The sequence below is a fragment of the Falco naumanni genome, chromosome 5, assembly GCF_017639655.2.
Source record: "Falco naumanni isolate bFalNau1 chromosome 5, bFalNau1.pat, whole genome shotgun sequence".
Taxonomy (NCBI): domain Eukaryota; kingdom Metazoa; phylum Chordata; class Aves; order Falconiformes; family Falconidae; genus Falco; species Falco naumanni.
This window is the reverse complement of record NC_054058.1, coordinates 54,445,582-54,471,151: the sequence shown is the minus strand read 5'-3', so window position 1 is coordinate 54,471,151 and position 25,570 is coordinate 54,445,582. Positions and strand designations below refer to the sequence as shown.

Here is a 25,570-nt window from a genome sequence, read left to right as displayed (position 1 = left end):
GGCGTCATGTAGACTTTCAGAAGCTCTTTTCCAAGATGTGAGATGCTCAGGGGGTGGGGGAGAAAAAAAACAACAACAAAAAGAGCCTTCTAATCTGGGGGAGAGCTATGGAAGTATCATGGGCCAAGAACTTTCTGAGAGGGTAAGATCAGATTTCTTTCATGATGGTTGGAAGGCAAAAAGGGTTTCTCCAGCTTCAGGGGAGTTGTTCTGTGTTTCCCTGGTTGGTTAGTGGTCTGGAAAAGAAACGAGGTTAGGATGGCTGAAGTTGCAGCATTGGCAGGTGACGCTGCAGCTTTTTTCTGAATAAACAAGAAGGACCATGAGGAACTGAAAAGAATTAAGTGGTTTACATGAATGGGCATCACACTTATCAAATTTGTTTTTTATAAATACCAAGTAAATCATGAAGGGGGAAAAATAACTATTTGTGCACTCTAGAGGTTCCAAATGAACTCGAGAGCCATGTCAAAAAGCTCAGTGGAAGTCTGCTTACTGTGATTTTTTCCAGTCATGGTCACATATCACAGTGGGATATTGGGATCCATGCAGGGTTGGAATTGTTAAAAATTAAATGGAGAGGTAGTTCTCTGTATCAGTTTGTACCTTGTTTGTGAATCTGTGCATAACACTTCACCTTATTTGAAATGGTTATTGCATAGCTAATACTGTTTGGCATTAGAAGAAAGATGAATTAGAAAGAATGCAAGTTTTATATGTAAAATAATGAGTAAGATAGAAGATCTTGGATAAGTCTAAATGGATGGCAGATTTGATTCAATGTGTTATTTTTCAGTACTGGTGTGTGAACTCTGTTAACTCTAGCATAAGGCAGGAGGGAGAAGAGAGCTGATTTTCCTGTTGATTCTTCTGAATTTCCTGAAGTGTAGGACACATGTTGATCCAGTTACAGATTCTGATCTGGTGAATGCAAAAATTACTGTTGGTTTAGCACAAATACACCTAGCTGTAAGCAGTTATTCCAGAATAAATATTTAAACTGTGACTTGAAAACTCAAATTTGGATTCACTTCAGTGTTGTCCCAGAAAGAGGTAGCCTGTGGCAAGCAAAAATATGTAGAGACTGTGGTGAGGCTACCTCACCTTGCTGTTTCTTTTGACTTCTGGCTGGAAGTGGAAAATGGAAGCTACGTTTTTGTCCTGAATAAAAGAATCAGAATTTTTTAGCTGCTCCGTATCCCACAGCTAGTTACCTCTTTGTTTGCCTCAGGACAGTAAGATGGTGAGGGGAATTGCTGTAACGCCATACGTTTACCTAAATTAGAGCTTTTCTAGATAGGGATCCATTTCTTTTTGCAGGGTGTTTGCTTAAGGGAGTCTTGTTTTCCATCGAATTGTGTGCAGTGATCTCCTAAGCAGAGAAGAAGCAATCTGTTTCTCTTTGTCCAAAAGTCTGCGTCAGTTTTAATGGTTGAGATTGTGGACAAGACATTAGATTTCCAGCTTGGTGGACCATCGGGGATGATGGTTTGAGGTGGCTGGTGTTTCACAGTGGTTGTTTTCCTCTTCAAGCATTTTGCTTCTGTTTTCTTCTCATTCTAATTCCTAGATTTAACTGATGCATCAGGACACAGTGGCCAAGGACGTGCCGATTCTGCATTTGTTTCTAAGGACAATATCTGGTATAAGGAACAGATTAGCATATAAATTCCTTCTCCAGAAAATGTCAGGTAGAGCTTTGACCAGCCAGAGCCTGATATGCTAAAACACTGCCAAACTTTTATCACTTACAACACAGAAGATCAATTGTTTGAACTTTTTTTTGGTCAGTGACTTCACTGTATGTTGACATTTGCACATGCATGTAGAGAGGTGCAGGTGATGTAACAGCCACTCTTACACTTAATGACAGAATCCTTTAGTGAGAGGGCATAAAACTCAAAATCTCTCTGATCTGATGTTTCCTCAGAAAAAAAAAACTGTTTTATTTTAAAATTCAGGACACTTCCTGTGTTTTCCATTAGAAGCTGTATGATAATTTTTTTTTTCTTCATTTTTACCCTTCTCCTGTGCTCTGGAGCTTTTCAGATTCTCAACAATGGCTCAGCTTGCCCAGCTTGTTTGGATTACAAAAGGTTATTGTCTTTGGGTCTGTCATAATGCGTTTGGCCTTTTTTTTCCTTTTTGCTTTTTCTTTCCTTTTTTTTTTTATGTGAAGTTTCCACGTCTCAACAGCCCACAGTGGTAGCAGAACTGCCAAGTTTCCCCACAGCGTTAGGACAACTGCCGATCCAGCAATGTGTACCACATCACTAGTCCAGGCTGCGTGTAACTGCTTTGAGACCAGCCTTTCCCTTCTCCCTCCAGCTCTCCCACCCTTTCTCTGCAGTGGCAGTTGGGATGAGAAATCCACTGTATTAAATGTATCTAAAATAAATCCCACTTAGGAGGGAGCTGACCATGAGCTGCCCCTCCTGCACCCTTGCCCCATGTGCATTGTGGTTGAGCAATCATTGCAAAATGCGTACTGTAGCTGGCAAGGCATCTTAAGAGCTGTGTCTCCAGCAGAACAAGCCTCCGAGCTGTCGCGAGCCATAATTCGCTGGCAGACATCTGTGTTACTGACAGTCTTTCACAGCTCAGTCTCTAGGCTGGCGTTTTCGGGCCCATGACTTACAGAGGTTAAATTTGTATCAGAAGGAGGGTACCTCTGGTAGCTTTGGCAAGTCCTGGCAACAGAAGCATCAAGGAAGACTTGGTGGCCACTTACGCAAAGTGCTGCCAGCGCTAAAAGGGGCTGTGAGTAGCTTGAGGTAGAATTATATGGGGGGAAAAAAGCAGGCCTGATGGTAACTGTTCCTTTAAAGGACTGCACAGAATTAGTATTCTCTGTCTCTGCCTTTTAAAGAAAAGTTAAGACATGGTTGGTTAGGTTTTCCTTACTCATGGGTGAATCCAGTGTCAACAATTTTGAAGTACTTTGCTGACTATATCCTAGACACCTTCCCGAAACCTGTTTTTCTCACTTACTGCATTCCTCACTGGCTCAGTGGCTCCTTCCAGGGTTCCCCTCTCAGCCTGCCCTGGGAATGGAGGAGCCATACAGTGCTGCACTTAACCAAAGGCATCCAGAAGGCACTGTCCACTGGCATCAGCTTTGGTGGTTTCAAAGTTAATTTTATGTTCCTCCTTGGAAGGCAAACAGCAGCCTTTCTGCTGCTGACATGGAAGCAGAGGAGTTCTTTGCTTGTGTCCAGATCAAAGCTTTAGCTTTTTGACTTGATTTTAGGGTGGTGAAAGATCCTTAGATAACGAGTCCGGTTTTGACCTGGTTTGTTGGCGGCTTCCTTTGCTCTCCAGGAGTTCATGGAGTTGAGCTGCATCCCATCAGACACAGTCCAAGCTGGTGAGGTACCCATCGCACATCACGGGATAAAGCCCAGGGCAGCAGCAAGCTGCCCTCTTTGCAGCGGCAGCGGAGCACTTGCCAGCTCAGTGTGTCTGGCAAGGGGGGGCTGTGGCACATAGCCACCCAGGGGTCAGCCCATGCTGGGGAATCGCCCGCCCACGTGAATTATTCCAAAGCAGGGAGGCTGGTGCCCTGGGGCGAGCACTAAGCAAAACCCATTTTATTCTAGAGTCAATATTGTCCACTGCCTGGAAAGCTGCCAGCCTGCTCTGTGCTTGCCCTTTTCTTTCCAACAGGGAATGTCTTTCAGCCTCTAAGCATCTGATTAAAAAAGCAACTTCACTTTTCAAGCCGTTTTATTTTGTTTGGGATGGATGCCTTTTGCTTTCATTGTGCAGCCTGCCTTGCCGTCTGCGGTTCAGACTCCGGCTCACAAAAACCAGGCTCTCATTAATCACTTATTGGGCATCCAGAATACCCCAGTGAGAGCCAACGTACATGTTTTGCTTGGTAATGCGCAAGCTGATTTCAACAAATATTGCCAATGTGGCTTCTATCTTATTCTTTATTTCTGGGCTCGATGTCCTTTGACAGTGTGTTCAGGTAGCCTGCCCGAGGAGTGCCTGAGCAGATTGAGCAATGCCACAGAAATGCTTTATGGAGCAGGCACCCGCGCTGCACCCCCCTTTAATATAAATTGATTTATTGAATCAAGCGCAGAAGCCCTGCTACAGAAACCTCGGGCTATATTCTCTGGAGAACCACCTAATAAAACAGCCCCAACTGACACTCCTCATTAGCTTTTCCACGGATCCCAAGGCAGTATTTAAAGTGACAGTGTCCCTCTTTTCAGCCTGAATTTATCTGCTGGCTAATGCCTGTGGTTCTAATTAGCTTAGCATTATTAGTCTTATTCAGATAAGCTGCATTTCCTAACAGCTTGATTCCAACTTGTAAAAAGTAATTGGAAGTCGGCAAACCCTGTGCCGTAACCTGCTTGATTGCACCTTTTAGTCAAATTCATGTAATTTACAAAAAGTCATCCTTCCTCCCTCCCCTCCCCCCTGCCCCCCCTTTTTTAATTGAGCTTTTTTTGTCTAGTGAAACCTTCTGTGCTGCTTCTGTTGAAATCCTGGCTGTATTGTTGTGTTTGAGACCTCAGCCGTATCCTTTGTACAATCGCCAGGGAGAGATCAAATTTTAATTTCATAATTACTTCACAAGAAAGCAGCCTTTTCCCCAGTCATGCCTGGTATTAATTTCCTCCCAGCAACTTACATTTTCATAATTTAATGATTATGGGCCACCTTTGCAGCACTGGGCCTTTCTGGAGAAGAGAGAGATAGGATATAATTTGTGCAGCAGAAGCTGTAATCCACAGCCACTTGCCTTGCTTTTTGTGTCTTTGCTCTTGTCTCTCATTGCAAAGTAACCAGGGATGGGGCATGCCTTTTCGGTACACGCAACCAAAGCAGCTTGCTGGGTTGTGCCTGGGCGTTTGGGGCACAGCTCTGCGATGATGAATGGCTGTTTGCAATGTGCATGTTATGCATCTTTTCAAGATTTGCAGCCCTCGCTGCAGGAGCAGCGGGAGGTGAGAGCTGACCTGCTGTGTACAGCACGTCTCCTGACAGTGACGAATGGCTCTGTTTTCCCCAAGTGCACACATGCCACAGGAGCTGAGCCAGTGTCTTCGGGGCAGGAGAAAGTAGAAACAAGAAAGCAATAGTGCTGCAACAAAACAGAATAACTTAAGTCTGGGGTAAAGCTCTTTGTGAACGGCCTCTCTGGGGCCAAGTGAGTGTGACAAGAATGGGATTGGTCTGAGCTGCATCCTGCAGGAGTATCTCCTCCTGCAAGCAGTGTGTCTAAGGCCTGTCCCTGCATGGCTGTTCAGCTCTGCCTGGGCTTTGCCTTGGCACAAGATCAGGTGCCGCATATGCAAGGGCAAACAAAAGGCTCCCAGTCTGTTTTGTCAGAAAGAAATTAACTGAAATGAGGTAATCTTAAATCTGAAAACCCCATCAAAAACAACTCTTCCTCATGGTAAGGTGAAGTCTCTTCCCACGCCCCTGCTTTCTCTGGCTTCCCCAGCTGTACAAATTTGACATGAATGCAGCTGGGTCCCTAGGAGATCCCCTTTCTTTCCATTGCCACCCAGGACTGACTTACGGCTCTGTTCCTGGATGAGAGGAGGCCCCTTGCTCCTTGGAGGAGTTTCCAGCACTGCTGTGGGATGGTGAGGTCTCAGTCTGCTGTGTCTCACTGCGTGCCCCATCCTACGCTACAGTGATCTTTCCCAGCAGAGTTTGCTTCATGATTCCTCGTTAACAGGAATCTGTCCTTCCACAGGATCCCAGCTAGCAAGTGTGGAGCAGGCACTGCGAGGTTATCATGCAGTCTTTCTCCCATCTGCCTCCCCACATCCTTTAACAAGTAATACAGCAAAATGTGAATTTACGAGTCGTTTTTCTGTCCATCACAGTACGTTAAGCCCATAGGGTGTTAACAGCCCACTTCCCTTACCCCTCTACCTCCAGAGAAAATTGCTGACAAACCTTTCTGTTTGTCTTTTAAAAGTAGAAGAGATGAAGTAAATTGTGAAATGTTCAAACCAGCAAATTTTCTGGGGGAGAAAAAGACTTAGCCTGGTGAGACTGTTGGAGAACATGGATCCACTTGATTTGCAGCTGCAGTGTCTCCACACAGTTTCTGTCGCTCAGTAGTAGAAGCTCAACTGGTCACATGCAGTGAATGAAAACGCTCACAGTATGCTTGCTCTGTCCCTCCTAGCTTCCTCAGCACAAAAGCAGCAAGGGAGAGTGTTTATAAACACACTCGGTTGATTTTTTTTTTCCCCTGATTGTTTTTTTGGGGGGCAAGGACGCTTCTCGATCCTTGGCCACCCTCTCCCTGACTTCCCCTCCACCACTTTCTTCTAACACTCCGTTAGAGGTGAATGGACTAAAAACATCAGTCACATTCCAGGAAGTACCTGAGAGAAGATGCTGGTGCTTGAATCTTTAAAATGGGCTGTCCAAGATGGGTAGCGTTTGTTTTCCTTAGGAATTATTTCCACAGAAGTACATGGTGCCGGGGGATACATCCTCTCCAAAGTCACAGCTCTGTCTTATGACTGTACACAACAGTGAAGGCTCCCTGGAGGTCCAGAGCTCATGTACCAGTCTGGTCTGACCAAGCCAGGGGGGATTTACAAGATGAGGCATTATACAGTTTCAGGTTCAAAAGAAAGGGTCTCTGAATTTTCTGGGGAAAACACATGGTTTAAAACCTGTATGTTTTCCTTTTTACTGAAATAAACCCTCTGGGAGTATCTTGGTTTAGAGTAGATCTTGCCCCTAAAAACTGTTTTGTGCATATGTGTTGTTTTTAATTGATTTGGGTTTGCCATCATCTTTTAACAAACATTACTATAGCTTCTGTGCTTTTGTTATCTTTGTTTATTGTAGTTTTGTCTCTATAAACTATATGTCAGATGAGTAATAGGGGAAAGATACTGAGGCATGGGAACATTAAAGCTTACCTACCTAGAGGGTGCTTAGTATCAGGCAGTGCTGTCTGGATTTAGAGATCCTGACTCTGCAGAAGCACGTATGTTTGAGGACATTTTTTAAAAATTATGGTTGGATTGAGACATAAATTGCATAATTTTCTGTTGTTCTGTGCCTAACCTGCACTATGCATCTTTTCTTCTTGGTAGTAAGCATGCATTTACACTGGTTTGACGCCTGTAGTTCAATAGACAGTACAGATAAACAGTTCCGTTTGGATTGGTGATTTAAGCTCTTGTTATCCAAAGGGTAAGCTCCAATCCACTGATTCCTTGTGGGGGTGAGAGGAAATTAATTTCTTTCAAGTTTTGTGTTGCTCAAAGATTAAAATCTTGTTTTCTATTGGTATGACCAATGAAGGTTGAGATGGAGGGAAGGGAAGTTGGTTAGCTGGGGTAGTTTTGTTGTGGGGTTTTCTTGAGCAGGTAGAGGGTGTTTGGGGATAGTTCTGGGTTTGTTATTTTTTACAGAGTGGTAGCAAAGCAGTGCTAGAATTACACTGAATCCACAGACCTGTCTTAAAGGAGAGCCTTCACCCTCATATTCTGCATGAACTGGGACACATCTGATGCCACAGTGCTTTTTCTTGCTTGCTTTACCACAGGTGGGTTTATTCTGTGCTTCAAGCTAAAGCCTTTTGATGATTATTTTTTTTTTTCCCCCGCTCTTCCCAAGTTTTAATTCTCAGTTTACTGTCAGGTGTCGCTACCAGAGATGCGAAATACGGACAAACTTGCTCAAGCCAAGTGCTGTGGCAAAGCAGAGCACAGAGTCTGGATTCCCGTGTCGTGCTCAGGACTGAGCCTTTCAGGTCAGGGTAGATTGTGTTTTTGCCACCATCTGTTGTGCCTGGGGATGCCAACACAACGCTTCTTATGACCAGTAACCTTACATAGTTTGCTGTAAAAGAAAATATAATGTGGATTTTGGTTTTAGTCATCATCAGCTTCTACTCTGGTGTGAATTCGTGTGAGCTTTCAGAAAGCCAGTTTTAGGAACAAATAGTATGGCAGGAGAATGCATAACACATGTAAGAGATTATCTAGGATTTTGGCTCTGAAATCGGTATTTGGGAACTGACCGGTTTTTCAAGTTCTGACCCAGTAATATACAGGTAACTTTGATAATCTTTTAGTTAAAAGAGTGCCTAAAACACTGCTTATGACCTCAGCACTCTGGGAAACTTCTTCTGTAGATTGTCTTGTGCATTTAGCAGCTTCTGGTGATTTTTTGTCATGTATTTAGAGCAGATTCCAGTGAGCATATGAGTAACATTGTGTCAGCCCTAGTTTTTTCGTCCTGACGTCTGCTTTGGCTCCCGGTGCGATTTGGCCCGGTTTTCTAAAATGTTGATCCTGAGTCCAAATGTAACTTTGTGGGTGGTACGTATGTCAAGCCGTAGTTCAGTATTTTTGGACAGCAGTAACATTTCATAATTCTTTTGAAATTACAAGAAGAAACAAAGTTAACTGAAAAAAACACAGCTAGATCTAGCTGAGCACAAGCTCGCCTTTTCGACTCCCCCCTCTGCCCCCCATTTTTCCATTTGGAAAAAATAGAGGTTTATGTGGCAGAAGCACTTGACAGGATTTAGGCTTATTCAAAGCAGCAAGCAATAGCATAGCCTTGTCTTTATAAGCTGCCTTGTCATGCTGTGGCAGCCACTGAGACCTCTTGGGATGTGGACAAGGAAGATGGGAAGAGTGGAGGGTTGCAACCCTGTGTCTCTGTATGTTAAAACAGTGAGCTAGGCTGAATTACATAGATGGCTGAATAAGGCCACGTGGGCACTAAAAAAGCCGAACAACCCCTTCAGGTTCTAAGTCTCTGTTTGATATACCTACTGCCATATTATATGTTTATATACAGCACACTCTAAACAGCACAGGAAGGTATAAATGTAACTTTGTTACATAAAATCAAGTGAAATAGTCCAGAAGGTTGTAGCCCGTGTGAAATAAACACATGTACAAAGTACAGGAGGTTTCACAGGGTATAAATCAAAATGAACTTCATAGCTTCCATCTTTCTCCCCAGTGCAGTTGCTGAGCTGCTAGCTGAAAAGCTGTTCTTCATCCTTCTCTTGCAGCAAACCACACGCTCATATATTATTAATTCTGTTTTACTAGTAATGCAGGACATAGGTACTTCTCTAGAGTGTCTCGGGTTGCTTTTCAGTGTGTCTGTGCCAGCTCCACTGCTGCGGTTGCAGTTCTGAGCATTGTTTTTCAAGCGCTGATAATTTTTCAGGCAATAGCAACATCAACAGAAAAAGCACGTTTGAGATGAGTTCTGACACCCAAGTTCTGAGCCCAGGAGGTCGTTTGCTGTGAGAAGCCGCAAAACCAATCACTGTAGCCCTCTGGGCCTCCCTCACTTAGTCACATCGCTTCAGGAGGTTGCAGGCTAGCCAGCTGCCCTTCCTAATCTGCTGATGAAACCAGTTAGCTTCAGCCCTTGCAATGCAGCCTCTTCCAGCGTCCTTACACCATTGTGTCACAGTTGAAGGCCACAGGGACAATGGGCTTTATAGTGGTTCCATAGAAGATGCTGGATTCGTCAGTGGGGACTATTACTTTCAAGGACTCAGGCCTAAATGATGGCTTTTTCACCCCTTCTTTTTTTCTTTCTTCCAAAAGCGTAGTCAGTGTGAGGTGCTAGGCAGGAGAATATAAGGGAGGATGGGAGAGAGGGGAAAACTTGGTCCCGGTTCTTGGCTACCTACAGGACAGTGTAAAGTGAGGGCTTTAGTCTTAAGTATTTGTAGTTATCTTGCAGATAATATCATTTATGGGTAAAGAATGGGTTTGGGTTTTCCTTTAAAAAGTGGATTGCAAATATTCGAGTCACATCAACTTAGTCTTGTTTGCTATTTGTTACAAATATGTACAACAACTTGAAAATCCAGTAGGAGTGGTTGTCATGTCAGGCTTGTGGTTTGATTAGTCATTTGACTCTGATGCTCAGCATGGACTTGGCTGATACCCTTTTTCTTGGTGTCAGAGTACAGCTGGCTCTATGCAGGGAATAGAAAAAAGTTCAGACTCCTCCTCAAGGAGGTTTTGCTAGGGCTCCCAGCACTATAGGTCCAGCTGAAAGCTTTGGGACATGTTCATGAGCAGTCAGGGGTGGTAAAATTCTTCCTCCACCTTCAAACCAGGATGTCCAAGTTGCGAGGCAGAGACGTTAGCTATTCCCTGCTGGAAATAGAGGAAGGAATGAGAGCAGAGTCCATGACTGACTCATCCTTCCCAATAAAATGCTATTCCAGGATTTCAGCATCAGGGAAGTATTGTCATGCTGGCTACTTGTAGTGATTTGTGCTTTTTTTGCTCAATTTAAGAGCTAATCCATTTGCCCTCCCCAGTACAAAATGCCGTGTAAATGCCTTCACTGTATTGTTTCTTAAAAGATGCCCAAGTATCATGGTTATATACCCAAGATGTTCTTGACTGTGTGGTCTCCCATGAAGCACCCACCTGTTTTGCAAACCTCACCTGGTTCTGTTTGGGATTTCACACTAGTAATGTTTTGTAGTATGGGAGCAGAGTCCTCCACAGATGTTCCTTCTATGCATTTTGGTTGCTTTTCCTTTTTTCTTCCCCCTCCCCTTACTCCAAAACCCTAATATGGACCCTACCTGTGATTACTGGGACATGTAAAGGCGGGGCTTAAATGTCTATGTCACTCTTTTAAGTCTGAGGCTTGCCTGGGAGATGCAGCATGTGTAGCTGTGTAATACAGCACCACTTATTGATCCAAGGTCTATGCCATATTTTGGCGAAGCAGGGGACAGTTCGATTACAATATAGGATTTCAACCTTTAATTTTTAATTTCCTGCTGGTTTGTGTCACAGCCATAACATTGCTTAAACCTGATCAAATGTGACTTGCCAGAGCTCAAGCAGCCAGCATGGCTGGAGAGCTGTGCAGCAGAGCTTGGCGGTGGCTGGCAGGGGACCCGCTGCGGTGCCTTCCCTCCTCCTGCTTGTCCCTTCCACTTTGGCAGGGAGTGCTCACTCGTGTGCTCAGGGAATGTTTTTGGTATTACCCCAAGGGCTTTGGGCATGGGTGGGCCAGGGGGAAGGGCGACATGCAGGGAAAGGGTAGGGGGGACAATTTTGTGGTATGAGGAGAAGCATGACCTTCTGGGGCAATGTACTTTAACCAAAGAGGCTTTCCAGCACCCCACCTTGAGCATGTGTTACACAAACCGTGGGACTTTACAGCTTATAATAATGACAGCAATCTATATATTTATTTATTTTATTTCTCACTGGCAAAATTGCTCACCTTCTCATCAGTATCAACAGCTGGATGCATAGAAGGTGGAGTACGCAGGCATGTGGTAAACAGCATCAGAGCACGAGCATTTACTTCTCTTGGCCATGGGAAAGCTGCTGTGAAACATGAAATCTCTGACAACCTTGAGTGTTCCAGTCAAGGTCAAATGATCACTAAATATCTTTCTAAGACTCTTCAGCACATGATGCTTCTCTTAGTTTAAGTGGTCCTGAAAGGTGAGAACAGGATCAGAGCACTGTTTCACACTTTGACTGTGTACATATTTTGTCATTGCTCACCATTTCATATTAGCAGAGTGCATCTAGTCATTGGTTAGCTTCTCGATGGGTTTGGGAGGCTTTTTGTTTGGTTCGGGGGGGGTTGTGACACTGTATTACTGTATAGCTGCTGCCATAGCCAACGATACCTTACCTGATTAGGATGTCATTCCAGTCTACCTCTTCTTCCTTGCAAGCAATAGGAGCAGCTTGGCATGTTAAATATTTCCTTGTGTCCACTATTCTTTTTGGTGAAATGGGTAATTCTTTTGGGAGAATCTTTCCACATAAAAAGAAAAAATAATGTTTTTTTTTTTTAAAAAAAATATTTTTATTTATATCACAGCTGCTTGTTTCAGGGCACTGGGTCACTAATTGAGTGCAAGCTTTATAAATGTTGTTTGTCCTCCCCCCACAGGGCATACAAAACCATTGAGGAAGATGACTTGAAGTTTCCCCTTATATACGGAGAAGGCAAGAAGGTGGGCACGTTTGCTTTCCTCAGACCAAAGGAAGAAGGAATTCTGTGCTGTTTACCACTTGGTTTAGCCTGTGGCAGTCCAGTGTTTTCCACTCAGTATCTCTTTATTTTATTGTTTTGACAGCTTGAAAGAATATCTTGGTCCTGTCATAAATCAGTCTCATGTCTGGGGGGGTGGCAGGGAGAGCTCAACCTACTAAAAAGCATTCTTATAGCAAACATAGTAATTTGCTGTTCAGTTTGTTTTTGTTTTTCTTTCATTGTAAGTAGGCTGCAATGAGACCATCTTAAATAATTGATTTAAAATGTTCCTGGTTTCACTGTAAATATAACTAGGCTGGATGAAGGTAGCAAAATACCTCACGTTTGCTGAAAACAAAGTAGAAGGATATTTAATAGTGCTCTGAGATGCAAAACTCTAATTTAGGAAGGGGAGGGATCAGGGCAGGATTTGCAAAGTGTAACACTCCTTAACTGCATCTTCTTCAGCTTGTGTATGTAAACTCACCGTTGAATTTTTCTGATGTGTGAATGCTGATAGTTTTTCTTGAAAGGAAAAACAAACTGTTCCAATTGGGTGTACTTTTCCAGCTCTGTGATTAAGAACAGTGAGATCATTAGTGCTGATCCCAGCAAGCTTAGCTGGATGCAGCAATAGGATCAATATAAGGACGCAGTGGTGTCAGTTTGCCGATATTGGTATGCTCGCTGTGTTTCTAAATAGTGCTCCCCTGCTGCATTAGGTTCTTATCTCAATGCAAAAATACACGGTTTTCAGAATTAGGCCAAGTTTTGAAGGTTCGGTCCTGCAGCTTATCTCTGAATTTGGTTAGGTTTATAATTATTTGCAAATGTTTCATGCACATCTTTTCAGTTTACTTTTTTTGCCTTACGGAGCCAGGCGTTAGTGAGGTGAAATAATTTTGAGTCAGTTTCTTGGTGTTATTGATGCTGTGAGCTCACTTGGTCACAAGCTGCAGCTAAACTAGAGTTTGGGGGAAGAGATATGCAGACAGCAGAGAGCAAGGCTCCCTGTGAGGCTGCCTATCTGGTCAATCTTTGGAGAAGCATTAATGAAGAAGAGCCCAGTACCTCTTTGGAGACGGCTCATGCCATAGGGTCATAGAATCATTTAGGTTGGAAAACACCTTCAAGATCATTAAGTGCAACCATTAACCCAGGACTGCCAAATCCACCACTAAACCACATCCCTAAGCACCACATCTACGTGGTTTTTAAACACTTCCAGGGATGGTGATTCCGCCACTTCCCTGGGCAGCCTGTTCCAATGCTTGACCACCCTTTCAGTGAAGAAATTTTCCCTAATATCCAATCTAAACCTCCCTTGGTGCAACTTGAGGCCGTTTCCTCTTGTCCTGTTGCTTGTTACTTGGGAGAAGAAGTAGGTGCTTGGGGAAGGAAGTGGTGGACCTGCCCTAGACTGGCTGTCCACAGAGGAGAACACTGCGGTCAGTGTCGCTGTCACTTGTGTGTTCACCAATTTAAGGGGGCCTTTGGCACTTTTCCTTGGTGGAGGGAATATATGGCAATATGTTAATAGGAAGAGGCTGCAGGTTCTTTAGTTGAGTAATTAGGCTCCTCATCCTTTTTATAAAACCTGTTTATTAACAGTATTGTTTTCTGAAGGAATATTCTTGTAGACTGGCATGGAACAGTGAGGTGACTGGGTTAGGTTTCCATAGTCCCAGTCCCTTTACAGATGGTCACAGTCTAAGGTGGGTGTATGCAGACTGGGGTGTGGATGAGCACAAAGCTTTGAATAATGAGGGAAATGGAGATGACGTGAGTGTGAAAATCTTTGAAATTGGTTAGCCACGATAAATCTAGAGTTCCTGGGACAGAAAAGGGAATTCATCCCTAACTGTTTTAGTTACAGAATAGTCTTTTCCTATTGACACAGTGTGTATAACAAGATTTAATCCCATTGCTTTTCTTTATTTCCAGGCTCGGGTTATGGCAACAATTGGAGTGACCCGAGGACTGGGAGACCATGACCTGAAAGTGCATGACTCCAATATATACATCAAACCTTTCCTGTCCTCATCTCCGGAGGTAAAACAGCTAAGGTTCAACTATCTGATTTGTGGGAGAAAAACAAATATGTTTACTGTACTTAGTTATTCTTCCAAAATTGTCCATTCTGATTGCGGTTCAATCCAAGCAACATGCTGCTTTTCACAAAGGTGCAGCATGTTAGTAACATTCATATAGTAGGAATGTTATACGTTCCCCAGCTGCGTGCCTTGGCTCTGGTTCCTCCACATCCCTGGCACAGCATTGATGCCTTTTCACTCCCAGGTCTACATTTATCCCATAGCTTTGCCATTCAGTGTGACAGACACCCATCTGTCCCCACCTTCATGTGCTCCAGCTCCCCTTGAGGCCTAGATCATGCTGCCTTCACAGAAGCAGATGTAAATCTGTATTCTCCAGAAGGGAGCACTGGGCTATCTTTCTTGGTAGCATAGTATCCAGCATTACACAGAGGATACCAGATCAACTCTTAAGCAGGAAAATGCCAAGAGCGATTGGAAGAGTGCTTTATGTTTCCATCTGTCTGCCCATTGACCTCCAGTTCTTAATTCTTTATGATGGTTTTGTGCAAACACCAGATAATGGCAGAAATGGCAGTGTGCATTCTGAAATGATGGCATAATGGGGATTATGCAGTATTTGTGTTAGGGGTAATTTTAAATGCCTCCATCGTTTTTACTTGCTGTGCCACAAACAACTCCAGTTTTTGACCACCAGAGACCTTGCAGTGAAGGATATCAAGCCTGCCAAAGGGATTTTGAATGTATTTGCTAACAAGAAACATGCAAACCTCACTTTGGTTTTTTTTCCCCTCTGTAACTGCATTCCTGTTCCAACGTCAAGGAACAGATGACACATATTTTTCATAAAATATTAAGCAAGGGCAAACCATCTGATGACAGCACAAAAAGACGAGGTTTTGCTTCCATGGCCCAAATGCTGAGAGCCGTACACTGACAGCTGGCTCGCTGGAGTTTTAACTGTACCCAGTATTTGACCTTGAATTTATTGCTTGCTGTAGCAGTGCAAGAGAATGAAAATACACAAATTACAAAATTCTGCTAGGAAGGAACCAAATTATTAAATTAACCTTGCTTAGAGCATCTTTGAGACCTTAAAAATATAAACAGAAAAAGTGCTGGGAGATTCTGGCCCTGATGAGAAGGGGGAGATCTACAGACGGCCCCTCTTCATGTTTCCTTGCTGTCAGTCCAGTACCTTCCCTCTCTGCCCTTTTGAATGTGTTGTATCCCTCACTTGGGACCTGCTCCTGCTCTCCTCAGCCAGCCAGGCAGCAGCTCTGCCCTCATCACTGTGAAGGATTTGTTTAGTGCCAGCAAAATGATGCAATTCTACCTATTTATTTTTCTTTCTGGCATGCTGAGATCCGGTGTTTCTGGGGTATGTAATGGCTGCAGCACAGTATCTCAGCACTATCATCTCTGCCAATTGCTGCTGCAGTATTTGTCTGTGTGTATAAACCAAAGCTTCTCATGGGCTTTTCTGATTTGTGTGGAGTGTGTCTGTACGTGTTCAAATTCTGGAATATGACATCCAGTTCATATGCTATCCACGTTTCAGGATCTCTTAACTGCTTCGCAAAAGAGAAGCAAAATTGGCTTTGTTTCCACTTTCCTTTCACAGCTAAAATCAGCAGAAATGTACGAGGGCAGGAGGAGGAAAGGCAGAGCACCAGCCACCTCGATTTAGACATACTGGCAAAAAAAGCCCTGAATTTTATTAGGAAGTAACATATGCTCCAACTTGCTTTCCATTGAACCTCCTTCTCTTAATCATCTCTTCCTTCTCTTCCTAGAGAGCACCCCAGTGCTTTATCTCCTTGTGTTTTTCCCTGACTTGTTCTGTCCATATGTGGACAGTGTACCTTGCACAGAAACCAGCATTAAGAAACAATGTCTTTGTGCTGCCATCTGGGAAGCTTGGCACTTGGAAGTAAAGGCAGGGACGTCAGGCAGCAGTCATATTTGGCCCTTGTGCAGCATTGGATTTTGGAATTGTTTATATAGAGGTATGGAAGCACGTGGTTTCCAGACCTGGAAAGGGGGAGGCACAGGAAATTAAGGTACACAGTGAGTTGTGACAGAGGAAGGATCCAAGTCCTTTGGCTTCTGTTTGTGCTGCAGTTACAGCATCCTTTCCCAAGTTGGAGGCAACGTGGTGTGTTTTCAGAACATTTTACTTCCAGTGTGACAAAGCTATAGTACGCCATGTCCACCAAAATTTAGCTGAAGGTAAGCATCCCTGAGACTACATCCAGAAATAGGCATATGAAAGTAATTTGAAGGTGGTGTGAAATGGTACTTTGATAGAGTGCCAGGCTATGGGAGGAGAAGTCATGTAGCCAAGACTGACAAATGTAATCAGGATTCAGTGGCTCAGCTGTTACAAGACCAGATTTGGAGGACTTCTGCAGTTTGGTGAGCTCTAGAGAATTGAGCCTTTTATAATGAACTGGAGTAGCACAAAGCAGGCAAGCCATGGCTGAGGCTGTCTGGCATGGAATTAAATATTTATTTTTCATAATGGAACAGTTCATTTGAAAGCTTTCAGCAGGAAATTCTGCATTTTAAAGCTCGGTAAGAGCCACCTTGTTGCAGCTGAAAAGCAGGATTTCATCCTGAAATTCTTCAAATGGCAGCTCAGCCATTTGGTGGGGAGAGGTGTGGCTGTGACAGCAGCATTTGGCCCTCACCAGCAATGAACCTGAAACCAGCCACCACAGCAAATAAGGAGGTAATGAAGGAGAATTCTTCTTGTTCCATGATGTTAGTAAAATCTTTCTGACAACTCCACAAATATGTCAAAGGAGACTGTTTTAGATTCACATCTGCCTTGTGCAGAAATCTTTAGGAATTACACCACTGAAAGGAACAAGCAAGGCAAATACTTAAGAGGAGTACACTATGATCAAAGACAGTCAAGGTGGTTTCAAAAAGCAAACATCACACTTTAGTGACTTGAAGTCCTTCAGAGTTATGTCTACCAGAGAATTAAAAAAAAATAATAATAAATGCAGTAAATGGTCTTGCATGAGCACTTTGATTTCTCAGAAAATGTTTGAGAACCTGTTCTGCATCACAGGTTATTAATATAAAAGATATGAAGCTACAGACTAAGTGGAAAGTTGGCACAGTCTACTGGAAATTGGCTAAAGGGCAGAAAACAAAGGGTGGCAGTAAAAAGCTAAAAGGAGATTAATTGGTGAGTGCTGCAGGGAGCAGTGTTGGGACCCGCTTTTTATTATTTACATATAAATTACTTGGAGGGTGGTATTGAAAGATCTTGTCATTTGCCAGCAAAGCTGCACTGGATAACACTGCACATAAAAAGGGACGATACAATTAAGAAAGGGCTTAATTTATTGGAGTAGCAGAGTTGATCAATAGTGCAGCGAGTGAATGCAGGCTGTTGTTTTGGGTCGAATTCCCCTGGGGCTGGCTGCTGAGGAGCACCTCAGGTGGCTGCAGGCTCGCGTGTCACTGTTGTGGACAGTTTTCGAGCTGCAGGGACTCATGTTGGTTGGCTCTTAAAAACAAAACTGGCAGACAAGCTGCAGCGCCTTCGCAGAGCTGCTGTGGTTCTTTTTCGGCAGCTCAACATAGGTTTTGTCCAGTGGGTAGATCCCTTTGAAATATAAAACCAGCCCACCGGTTCGTTGCTTGCCCAGAGCATATTTTTCTCAGCACTCTTGACTGCATGTAGGTGAGAAATGTGAGAAACAAGTGTCTAGATTGAAGAAAAGAGTTACGTGACAAACTGCGTAACATGTGTTCAAAAAGATGGGCTCTAGCCGTGTGCATCCACTGTTACCTATCAGCAGAGATTTGCAAGTACCAGTCAGGATAAAATACAGTGTAACCCAATGTTTTTTGTCATGGATGTCTGTGCTACCAAGGTCCTGGTGCTCCTGCCTTGCGGTTGACTTTTCACATTTTCTGGTTACTAAAGCCAAGTTTAGCTAGTTAAACAGGTCAGCTGTTCTACATCAAGACAGACATCAGTGGTTGGTAGAAGTATGATGACCAAACTGGGCTCCATTGAAGGCTGCCCTGGTGCTACAGAGAGATGTTAGAGAGTGAGAAAGTTTGCCAGGGCAGCACAGAAGGGGCTGGTGGGCTGGGGAGAGCTGCTGACAGGGCTCTCGGGACAGCACAGGGGGCAGAGGACAGAGCACAGGTAGCCCAAGGCATTTGGGGCAGGGGTCACAAGTTCTGTGGGGCACTATCAGGTTTGACATCTGCCTGCAGAAGCAACGAGTCACGAGGGAAAGATTGACGATTCGGGGTGGAATTGCTAGGAAATTTGTCAAGGGTGCAGCACCAGTTAAGGAGACCTCTGCCCTGCCAGCCAGTATCTAGCCAACCATCATCTGCGCTAGCTGGGCTCTGCAATACTGTTTTGCAGTGTGTGCAGCTTTGTGCAAATTTGTATCACATTGCTTAAACCTCACTGTTGTTTAGTTTCCTGAAGTACAGCTACAGGAAGGATGCAGTCATTGGAGAGGTTGGCTCTGGAATTAAAAACCAGAAGGGTAATTTAATTTCCATTGGAGTCAATGAGCTGCTTTTGGTCACATTAGATTTACAGGGCTGCAGGGTTGCTTGCTGTTGGGTAACTCCCTGGATTGCTCCTCATCTTTTCCAAAACTCTGGTATATCACACTCCCTCACCTTTTCTGAACAGCATGTGTGGAGTAAGCTGTGGGGTGTTGCACAATGTGTGTGTGTGTGTGGATTGGATGTTCAGTGAGCCCTGCTGTTCTGAGCATCCATTACACATGCCTTGGTGATGTTGCCCAACCTGTGTGCCTCCAGGAGCTCTGCTGTCACACTCCTCCATGTCCAGCTGAAGATATGTGTTGCTGCTCCAAGAGACCATCATTTACCCAAGTAAGAACTAGAACAAAGCCACTTGCAAAAAAGCAAAGGGTTAGGAGCTGGCTTGTTTCTGCACCTGGGCAAGGTGGTCTGTGAGCATAACCTGAACGTATGATAGACTGGACCAACTCTAAATTAACCCATTTTTGTCAGCAACATAGTGAGTGCAGCTGTATTTTAGAAATCTGAGGAAAGGAAGAAAGAAAAAAAGAAAGGAAGAAAGAAAGAGCGAGCTTGAGAAAAAAATTAAGTATTATATGGATGTGGCTATGCTACATCTTTGCCTAGGTGGGAGAGGCATGGTAGACGTGTATTTCCTAGCACTGACATTCAAAGCTTGGTTATTCCTACAAGGGGCTTGCTGCTGAGTGCATCCCTGAGCATTAACCCTGATGCTCTCGAATACTTGCCTGTACCTGAGAGATCTGACCAGAACGTGTGCTGCTTATTGATGGCTGCATCGGCCAACTTACCCTCCGCACCCCAGTGATTTCTGAGTTGAAACCGTGGACTGTTAGTGGCTGAACTAGATTTTGGGAGATGGGGACTATGACAGCTACTGGTTTCTGTGCAATAGACTTGAGAGCTGTGCTGCATGTAGGTATCTTTTTCTATAACACTACTCCCACTCAGTCTGAATAAGGAGATAGGCTGTAATGAACAGAGTATCTTTTCTTGACTTTAATCCTCTCCAAAGTCCTTATTCAGCTGCTACCTTAGATAATGAAGTGAAGGTTACATTTTACAAATGACCTTCTTGTGCTTTTGAATGAAAGGCGAACAAGTAAGGATTAGCAGTCAGGTCTAGGTGATTTTTTTTTTCCTCTGGTACTGGTTGCAGTCCCATAAAATCATAATTACATTAAAAGGTCCAGGCATTTTATGTGCATTGCCTGCTCCATGGCTCCTAGGGGGAGAATGAACCACGAGGGAGAATAAAACAGCTCATATTTTCTAGTTATGCCAAGTGCTTGTCCTGACAAATTTCCCGATTGCCACTGCTGTTAGTGTAGCCCGAGGCTGGAGCAGGGTGTGTGATGAGGTGCACCACTTCCAAACTTCAGTACAGATGATCGTTCCCTCCTGTCTGCATTGCCAAGGTTGTCACGCTTCTTTCAAACTGTGGTTGTTGCTCTGGTAATTAAAGTGCTCCGTGAGTGCTCTGTAACGGCTCCCCATCGCAACCTGGGAATTGCAGGCAGTTTGTCAGCTGGAGTACAGCGTGTGCTGGAAGGAGAGTTACGCCAAACTAAAGGCTCGTTTTAAAACACCTGCCATGGCCTTTACTCATTCTAGCACAGCTGATGGCCCCCCAGTACCCACCATGTCTCCCCCCTCCACTCCTGGCTTTCTCTAGCCTTGTCAGAGAGAGGACAGTGACAGTTGTTTTAAAGGCAGGGTGTCACAGAGGTGCCAGCAGCAGTGGTCAGCCTGACTGTGGCTGCAGACTGATGAGGTGAAGCCAGTGGGCATTTTGATAGTGTGGATAAGCTTGGAAGTTCACTTTTGTGCAGACCTTGAATAGGTCTCTACCTATGGAACTTCGTACAGATAGGCGTAACTGAGCAGGTAAACAGTTTTTCTCTGTTTTGTGGAACTACTCACTTACTCAGGTGTAATTCTTGAGTGCAGCAGCTGCCTCTGATCTGGAAAAGTAAATGTGATGTCTTCTGCCACACAGGCATTTCCAAACATGCAATTTATCTGGCAGAGTTAAATGGATCTGGGCAAATAGTGAAAACAATTATTTGTGAATATTTTATTAGGAAATATCAAAAACTAATCAAATAAATTATTCAGCTTCCATATGACTAGTCCTGCCAACGATAGGGAAGAGCCTCACATGCTGAAACCAAGCTGCCAGGCAGGGGAGGCTTCAAGCGCTGCTGGCAGCAGGCAGCACGGTGCTCTACAGCCTGGCTTGGGAGTGCTTGCATCCCTCCCAGCTGGGGTCAGCACTTGAGCTGTGCTGAGCTGGGGCACGAAGGGTTGCGGTCTCAAGGGCTAAGTTGGAGACAGACCCCAGCAGTGCCGCAGGAGAGGTATTTCAGTGTCCTGACTGAACCTGCTAACTCACAGCCAAACTCAGTAATGTTTCACAAACAGGTCTGATGGTTTCCTCCTTTATGAATGTTTCGGGCTTTTTTTGTTTTAGGTGAGAGTCTATGACCTCCTGCAATACGAGCATGGGCCAGATGATGTTCTGATCCTAGCTACTGATGGACTCTGGGATGTGCTGTTAAATGAAGAAGTGGCAGAAGCTGTCACTAACTTTCTACCAAACTGTGACCCCGATGATCCCCACAGGTTTGTGCTTATCCGTGATTTTCTAGCTTCTCTGCAGAAAAGTGCTTTCTGGTAATGTATTTTTGTAGAATAATGTTCAGTAAATATGCAACACTCGCAAGAAGACACTTTTACAAGTTGGATGGAGCTTCTACAGCAAATGTGGGGGTGTGGGACTCTATTGTAACTCAGAATTGCCTGCTTTCAAAGCAATGGTTGTGGGATCACGGCATCTTGGCATGGGATCCATTTTGTTTGCTGTATGAGGTCCTGTGGAAACTGTAGGAGGCTGAGCTTAGAAGAACGTAGTGACAGGTTTCTGTCTCCATCAGTCACAGGTTTTCACTTAACTGTCCTCTAGGTAGTCCCTTAACACTAAAGATTGTTTCTCACTAGGACATCGTCAATCTCTCTCTCTCACTGTGTATGTATGTGTAAATACTACACAGTGTGGTTCCAACTTATTCCTGGTCATCCTGCAACCTTTAAACCCACCTTCAGTAGGGGATGCTCAGTGCTATAAGCTGCAGGACAGGTATGGTGACAAAATAGTCAGAAATAGATGGGAAGTCTTACTATTTCATTAAGTTGGATTTTGTCTCATTTCACAATTTTAACCTACCTTATCCTCTTAATTTCTTTGTCTTTATTACCTCTTACTGATCAATTTGTGTGTTTAAAACATACCATCAAGCAAGCACACAAGTTCCCAGACAACTAGCTAGTGCACTGCCTGCCTTGAGTGAGTCCATCAATCTGTCTGCTGCAGAGTTCAGTGTCATCATGAATTAGAACATCACATTGTGGATCAGAAATCACTCACTTGTAAAAGGGAGGACTGTGAAAGTGGAAAGTGCTTTATCCTTCTGTAGGGACTGTTCAAGAGGGGAAGTGTGTGTTGCTTCTGAATTCAGGCCTGGCCATCGCTGTCTTCTGCCCTCATCCTGGGTTGAGAGCAGGGAAAAGAGTTTTTATACATCCCCAGTTGGCCTGTGGAAAGCAGAACCTCAGAAATAAGCTCTGGGATATCTCAGCAGCCCAAGTGAAAACACATGGAACGGTCTGAGAGCTCAAGTTACAGTTGCTTACATGTGACAACTCTTGAGGACTTGAGGAAACCCATCTCAAAATGCTTGGTGTTTCTCATAATTCTAACTGGTCATCTCCACAGGGTCAGCCCTTGCTTGCTCCATCAGCAAACAAGGAAAATAACTAGGTATGGACACCCTAACATCCACTGGGGTTTTTTATGTGAGAGCAGCTCCAAAGTAACTCGTGAGCAGTATTTTTTTGGCCTTGACACAAACATGGAATGCAAAAACAGGTTTTGTTGCAAGCACTCAGTCATCGGGTGAATGGATGATTAGCATGAAGCTGCAGCTGCAGTATTTGGACCTTCCCCACAGTGCTCCAAAGAGGAGATGTGCTATGAGTGACATCCAGGACTGTCTCTACTTCAGCAAGACATGAAAGTGTCTCTGCCCTCTCTCTTGGAGGAGATCAGGCAGGATTAGCAAAGGGCACTTCCAGGGCGCTTGGCACTGTGCTATGCAGATATGCCGTTAATTTAAGGTAGGAGATGACGCAGCCAATCTACTTGTGGTTATTCCCTAGCACTGTTCAGAGGTGCTAGGGAGCTTCTGAGTCTCCTCTTGCAAAGGTAATGGTAAACGTAATATCTCAGCCCTGCTCTGCCTCCATTCTCATCTAGTAATTGAGAAAGGTTGGCACTTCCTACTGTCTCTGCTGGTCCTGTTGTAAATACAAGTCTGGACATACTGTGTCCCTCTTGTTCCTTTTGATCTCTCCAAAGCTGGTGATGGCCACCACTTTTGCTGTGGTAGGAATGGGAATTCTTTGTTCAATATTTTTTGACTTGTAAAATGAGCAATTTTTCATCCATTATTAAAACACTCGCAGAAATCAGAGACACTAAAGGAAAAAAAAGATATTTTCTGTATTTCATTTTGATTTGTTTGTCCTGGTTTAACCCCACTAACTGGGGGGGATTAGTCCCTGTTTGTGCCACTGTGAGTACAACATGCTTCAGAATTGGGCCTGTTGTATTATGAGTTAGAACAAACACATTCATTGGTGTTTGACCTACTGGTCTATGAATGGACATCTGAATGGAAAATTAATTTGTTCTTCTAAGTAACTTTGTGCCAGGTCATTTAGAGGCTTACAAATAGTGGTGGCAAGACGTTTCTCATGCCAGCTTGCAAAAGGTAATTAGAGCAGTCCCTCATATAGTTTACAGTGATATTTATGAAAATTACCTTTGTGGAGTTGCTCTTGGTGCCTGGTTGTAAAGAATATTTAAAGGATTTAAAGTACTGTGTGAGAGGTTTTACGTAATTACTTCACAGTGCTCCAAATGAGGTATAACTAATGAATTTACAATAGCATAGCAGCTCAGACTGTGGAGCTGCGTTCATTCCTCTCACTAGTCAGTGACAGGAGAACTGTTTGCCGTATTATCAGTGTTATGTTTAAAGAAAATGTTATCCCAGAAAATGTCACGTTCCGTGATGGGTGTAGTGACATAGTCTGCGGTGAGGTGATCAGCTGGAAATGTAAAATCTCTAGGGATGTAGAAAACTTGTCAGAATGTAAGAGACTTGCCCCCTGTGTTTGGTAATGCTGTGGTCTTCAGGAGAACCTACCTGTGGAGTAGACCTTGGCTCCACCTGACCCAGTAGCCTACTTACTCCCTGACAGCAGCATATTTAAAAAAAAAAAAAAAAGCTAGGGAGGAAGATTTTAGAGCTGCACAGTGCTTATCTGTTATGTAATCAGCTCTTTGTAGGAGCAGTATCCCTCCCATTTTTAGAAGTCATTTTATAGCCTGATGGGTAAGAGCTTATAGCCTTCAACAATGCTCTTGGGACTCTCTCCTGCTGGTATTTACTGTCAGAACTGTGAGTGTTTGTTACCCACAGAAAAACATCTTTGAATCCTGTCAAATGTAGTGTGTGCCTGGGCATCTCCAGGCGTAGGGAGAGCAAAGTCCTCGGGTCTGTCTTCACCCAGCCATGCAGACACAGCCTCAGGGGATTTGGGCAGTGGGTGATGGGCACAGACTTGATTAGAGAACAGTTCCTCTGTGAGGGTTACGATAGAGTGAAGAAGCGGGGGTGGAGCTGGATTTCTTAGCTAGCTTATTTCTTGTGGGTCCTGTGGCAGACAAGAGCATGAAGGGGACCCTGAATGATGAACAGGTGGTAGCAACACACTGCTACTTTCCATACATCACCTCTCTGAAGAGCTATGAAGATAGAGAAGCTTGACTCTTGCCCATTTCCTTCAGCTGCACTTATGCAGGCTTACCCATTGGCCTTGGGAATCTTTTATTTCTCGTCCTCCCTCCTGTCCTTTCTTGTTCCCTCTCGCTCTCACAGTAGCTAGAGATTTATGAGGATGCTGGGGAGTTGTTCCACCTCTGCTGGGTGTGAGAAGATAAGAAGCTGCGCAGACAGCAGCACGTTTCCCCCACTGTCACCATTTCTCCTGCAGTGCTTTCACTGATCAATACTGAAAGCTTCAGCAGAAGAAAAAAACCCATATATATTTATTCTTAAAACACAAAAGTTGTATTCCAGCAAGGCTGTTCATTAGGAGGAAGTGGATACTTTAAAACTACTTCAGCAGTTCTCTAATGCTGTCTCGACAGCTGAATCCCAAGTTCACAGCGCTGGAGAATAAAACATTCGGTAATGGACTGCTGCTGCTATTCATTTCCAGGTACAAGAGACTCACCCTATCTCCTCTAGTGCCAAGTTGAACAGCATCGCTTCGATTCAGCTCTACACAAGGAGAGGAATATGTTACCTTGCTGCTGCCTTCACCTGTTCATTTTCCTTTGCTTCCATGTGCTGGTTTTCTTGTGTATTTCACAGTCTATGAGAGAATTTCTGGCTTATTAAAATTCTTTTTTTTTTTTTTATCTTGCCCTCTCCAAACATAAAACAGCCAAAGCTTTACACAACCAAGAGCAATACTCATTCCTTTGTATTCTTTAGATGTGGGGAGCCCTTGCTAATTAGAAAAAGGAGGAAGGCAAAGTTTTCTCGCAGAATAATGGGTGTTTTCTTCTCTTAGATTCTGACAATAGCTGAGAAATCCTTGGAAAAGATGTTCTAGCCAAAATTCACTCAGCATCAGACATGCTGTGAATAAATATTCCAGTTTCTTGCTTGCCACGTGGAGTCCTTTTGTTCCTTAGCCCTGCATCTGATTTGGGGATTTGGGAACCAGGGAGTGCAAGTATGTATGTTTGGGTTTTTCCCCTTAGAAAATACAATTTCACGTTGTGTTAGGACCGTACAGGCAGTGCTGCTTGTTAC

General features: G+C 44.0%; 1 protein-coding gene across 3 annotated transcripts in view; it reads left to right on the top strand.

Annotated features, from left to right (window-relative positions):
- Positions 1-25,570, top strand: part of PPM1H (protein phosphatase, Mg2+/Mn2+ dependent 1H) — a 143,636-nt gene that overhangs the window by 107,765 nt on the left and 10,301 nt on the right. For 2 of the 3 annotated variants that reach the window (XM_040595044.1, XM_040595042.1), the window contains exons 7-9: positions 11,923-11,986; positions 13,951-14,058; positions 21,094-21,245. In XM_040595044.1, coding sequence (XP_040450978.1) covers positions 11,923-11,986; positions 13,951-14,058; positions 21,094-21,245 — 324 coding nt within the window. Of the gene's footprint in view, positions 1-11,922; positions 11,987-13,950; positions 14,059-21,093; positions 21,246-24,968; positions 25,425-25,570 lie in introns of those variants that run through there. The other variant, XM_040595043.1, reaches the window with a different exon arrangement.